A 4,785-nucleotide genomic window follows, 5' to 3' on the forward strand; every position below is an offset into this window, starting at 1 on the left:
AAAAAGAAAGAAAGAAAGAAAACACACACACACACACACACACACACTATCATGAATGGCTTCCCATTCCCTATAAAGGAACTTCACTGTCCCAATCTGGCAGATGTCAACATATGTTTCCTCTGCACCATAAGCTCACCACAGCCCTCAACCACTGCCACTCCCACTGAGTCAGGCCAAATTCCCTGCTCCTTAGCAAAGCATCTTCCAGTAGCTGCCTCCCAACTTCTGCCTGGGCTGTCCTCTAGCACCTTTCCCATTTCCCAGCTGGGAGCTGCAGGGACAGTAGGACAACGCGCAGGAACAATGGGAACCCTTGGGAGGCAGAAATTCAGGGCAAATGCACACCTTGGCTGGTTTGGAGAAAGTGACCTAGAGACCAGAGCAGAAGGTCAGATTCTGAGCGCCTATCCATCTCCAGAGGCTGAGCCCCAGAGACTCGGGATCAGTCTGGCTCTGTGGGCCCGAGGCCTGGCTGCCTGGAGCCCCGCGGGCGAGGGTACAGCCGGCTAGAGCGATAGAGCCAGTTTTCAGAGTCCCGGGCCCTCCTCCTCTCTGAGACTCACTTTCCCTCTTCGAATAGAGTCGGCGCTGGGTCCCACTCAGACTCCACTTCCCAGTCCCTCTAATTGCTCAAGTACTCGGGCAGCCCCCTCACATACCCAGCCCGAGCACTCCGGGGTCGCCGCGGGGTGCGTGGGTCTGTTGTATCCAGCACGCGACGCAGCAGCGTACGCGGCGTAGAGTCGCTGTCAGGGTTGCGGTCAGCCATCGTCTCGGCCCGGGGCTCTCCTAACCGCCCAGTCAGCTGCTAGGACCACCTTCCCGCCGCCACATTTAAGGTAACTATCGCGATGCTGCCGCACAGCCCCACGGGAATTGTAGTTCTCGCCCTATCGCAGCTCGCGGCGTGGACAGTGGTTGCAAACCCCGGCTGCTTTGGAGGCAGCCTCTCTGGAGGTAAGTCTCGTTTAGGTAATGCAAGCAGCCCAAGTCTTGGCTTATTCATCTGTAAATTGAGGTTGATACCCACCTAATAAAGAGCTTGTAATGATTCAAGGAGTTAATGTTTAACTCAGTCTAACACACGATAACCAAGGGCATTGGTAACTAGCAATTGATATTATTAGAGGCTATCTGATTTCCGTCTCTCTCTCTAAAGAGAATAGAGATGCTTGGGTCAGAAAAAAGAATTTTATCCTACAAATGACATGGTTAGATTTGCATTTGCAGGCTAAGCGGTGGCTCACGCCTGTAATTCCAATGCTTTAGGACACTGAGGTGGGAGGATCACTTGAGCTCAGGAGTCCCATAGCAGCCTGCGCAACATAGTGAGACACCCTCCGCTCCCCACGCTGTCGGCACAAAAAATTAAATTAGACAGGCATGGTGGTGTGCACCTGTAGTCCCAGCTACTCAGGAGGCTGAGAGAGGAGGATCATTTGAGCCCATGAGTTCAAGACTGCAGTGAGCTGTGATTGCACTCCAGCCTGGGCGACAGAGAGAGATCCTGTCTCAAAAAATAATAAAAGCTTTTTTTTTTTTTTTTTTGACACGGAGTCTGTTGCCCAGGCTGGAGTGCAGTGGCGCGATCTGGGCTCACAGCAACCTTCCCCTCCCGGGCTCAAGCGATTCTCCTGCCTCAGCCTCCTGAGTAGTTGGAATTACAGGCCCGGGCCACCACACCCAGCTAACTTTTTGTATTTTTAGTAGGAACGAGCTTTCGCCATGTTGGTCAGCCTGGTCTAGAACTCCTGGCCTTGTGATCTGCCCGCCTCAGCCTCCCAAAGTGCTAGGATTACCCGGCCATGCAAATCTTTGAAAAATGCTTTTATTGCCAGGCGCGGTAGCTCCTGCCTGTAATCTCAGCACTTTGGTAGGGTGAGGCAGGCAGATCACTTGAAGTCAGGGTTCAAGACCAGTCTGGCCAATATGGTAAAACCCAGTCTCTACCCAAAACACAAAAATTAACTGGGTGTGGTGGCACACACCTGTAATGCCAGCTACTCTGGAAGCTGAAGCCGAAGAATCACTTGAACCCTGGGAGGAAGAGGTTGAAGAGCTCAGATCAAACCACTATATTCTAGCCTGGGCAAGAGCAAGACTCCATCTCAAAGAAAAAAAAATTAAACAAAGAAAATATTAGATTCTTGCTGTTTAAAATAAGAGAGCTGTAGAAAAAAATATAAATATTCCTTGTCATTTATATCTGATCTCTGTGTTATCTCACTTAATTTGCTGGCCTTTTGCAGAAATATTTCCATGCTTACTACCTAAATGCAGTTTTTAATTATTTATTCAATTGCTAGTAAAACCTTAAACTACTGAATAATATGGAAAAAAACAAACATCTTTTTTTTTTTTGAGACGGAGTTTTACTCTTGTTATCCAGGCTGGAGTGCAATGGCGCGATCTCGGCTCACCACAACCTCCGCCTCCTGGGTTTAGGCAATTCTCCTGCCTCGGCCTCCCGAGTAGCTGGGATTACAGGCACGCGCCAACATGCCCAGCTAATTTTTTGTATTTTTAGTAGAGATGGGGTTTCACCATGTTGACCAGTATGGTCTCGATCTCTTGACCTCGTGATCCACCCGCCTCGGCCTCCCAAAGTGCTGGGATTACACGCTTGAGCCACCACGCCCGGCCTCTTTTTTTTTCTTTTTTTCTTTTTTTTTGCATACTGGCATGCATTCTTTTTTTTTCTTTTTGAGACAGGATCTTGCTCTGTCACCCAGGCTGGAGTGCAATGGTGGGATCACGGCTCACTGCAGATCTCAACCTTCTGTACTTTAGCCATTTTCCCACCTCAGCCTCCTGAGTAGCTGGGACTACCGGAGTGAGCCACCACACCTGGGTAATTTTTGTATTTTTTGTACAGACAGGGGATTCGCCATGTTGCCCAGGCTGGTCAAACATGTTTCAAAAAAGTTTCAAACATGAGCTTGAGTCTTTGTACAGAAGTATTCTGTTTGTTCACATAATTAAACGTTATAATTACTTGTTTAAAAAAAAAATCCTAGGATGAAGTGAGGTAGGGAGGAGTGAAAGAGAATGGCAAGGGCTAGACTAATGTGGGGTCTTGCAGGCTCTAAGAAAGAGTCTGGAGATTATTCTAAATGAAATAGGAAGCCACTGGAAGGATTTAAGCAGAGGTATGACATCATCAGATCTTCTTTGGCAGCCATGTGAAGAACAGATTGCAGGAGAGGCAAGATTGGAAGCAGGGAGACTTGTGATAAGGTTCTTGCTTTTCTCCAGGGGTGATTAAGACAGAGAGTGAGCTGGGCAGTGGAGGTGGGGAGAAAGATATACATTCCAGATATGCTTTGAGTAAGAAGATTAACTGTAGATGACAGGTGATTTTATGTACTGGAAATTAGAGTTTTATTGCATCATTTTCAATGTTCTGTGCATAAAGAAATTATATAAACATTGCACTAGTACATGAGTGAGAAAAAAAAAGGAAAAAGAAAAAACTTGACTGCTCACCATTTTTTGAAGAAGGTGAATCCTGAGAGAGGTAGAGTTTGAATCATAACAGCTACAATGATTTTCTGCTGAATTTTATCTCTACTGCACACATTCTATAAAAATTTAAACATGGTCGGGCGCAGTGGCTCACGCCTGTTATCCAGGCACTTTGGGAGCCTGAGGCGGGAGGATCACCTGAAGTTGGGAGTTCGAGACCGGCCTGACCAACATGGAGAAACCCTGTCGCTACTAAAAACACAAAAATTAGCCGGGCATGGTGGCATATGCCTGCACTTGGGAGGCTGAGGCAGGAGAATTGCTTGAACCCAAGAGGTGGAGGTTGGGGTGAGCTGAGATTGTGCCACTGCACTCCAGCCTAAGCAATAAGAGTGAAACTCCATCTCAAAAAAAAAAAAAATTTAAACATGTAATATGAGCCAGATGCAGTGGCTCACGCCTGCAATCCCAGCACTTTGGTAGGCTGAGGTGGGTGGATCACCAGAGGTCAGGAGTTTGAGACCAGCCTGGCCAACATGGTGAAACCCCATCTCTACTAAAAATACAAAAATTAGCTGGATGTGATGGTGGGCACCTATAATCCCAGCTACTTGGGAGGCTGAGGCAGGAGAATCACTTGAACAATTCTTGGGTTGCAGTGGGAAGAGATTGCATCATTGCACTCCAGCCTGGGCAACAGAGCAAGACATCGTCTCAAAAAAAAAAAAAAAAAAAATGAATAGACTCAGTGTGGTAGCTTGCGCCTGTAATCTCAGCACTTTGGGAGGCTGAGGCAGGTGGATCACGAGGTCAGGAGTTCGAAACCAGCCTGAGCAACATGGTGAAATGAAATCCCATCTCTACTAAAAATACAAAACTTAGCTGAGTGTGGCGGTGCCTGCCTGTAATCCCAGCTACTCAGGAGGTTGAGGCAGGAGAATCACTTGAACTCAGGAATCGGAGGTTACAGTGAGCCAAGATTGCACCACTGCACCCCGGCCTGGACAACAGAGCAAGACTCCATCTCACAACAACAACAATAAAAATTAGCCAGGTAGGGCCGGGCGCGGTGGCTCAAGCCTGTAATCCCAGCACTTTGGGAGGCCGAGGTGGGTGGATCACGAGGTCAAGAGATCGAGACCATCCTGGTCAACATGGTGAAACCCCGTCTCTACTAAAAATACAAAACATTAGCTGGGCATGGTGGCGCGTGCCTGTAATCCCAGCTACTCAGGAGGTTGAGGCAGGAGAATTGCCTGAACCCAGGAGGTGGAGGTTGCGGTGAGCCGAGATCGCGCCATTGCACTCCAGCCTGGG

At 48.2% G+C, this 4,785-nt stretch overlaps 1 protein-coding gene across 2 annotated transcripts in view; it reads right to left on the reverse strand.

The window, feature by feature from the left end:
• Positions 1-949, reverse strand: part of CENPT (centromere protein T) — a 7,183-nt gene extending 6,234 nt beyond the window's left edge. For both annotated transcript variants that reach the window (XM_032283768.1, XM_032283766.1), the window contains exon 1: positions 663-949. In XM_032283768.1, the coding sequence (XP_032139659.1) occupies positions 663-772 (110 nt within the window). In that variant the 5' untranslated portion in view covers positions 773-949. The remainder of the gene's footprint in view (positions 1-662) is intronic.
• Positions 950-4,785: the final 3,836 nt, after the last annotated feature.

Source organism: Sapajus apella, unplaced genomic scaffold (genome assembly GCF_009761245.1).
Source record: "Sapajus apella isolate SASKATOON/1434 unplaced genomic scaffold, GSC_monkey_1.0 scaffold15, whole genome shotgun sequence".
Taxonomy (NCBI): domain Eukaryota; kingdom Metazoa; phylum Chordata; class Mammalia; order Primates; family Cebidae; genus Sapajus; species Sapajus apella.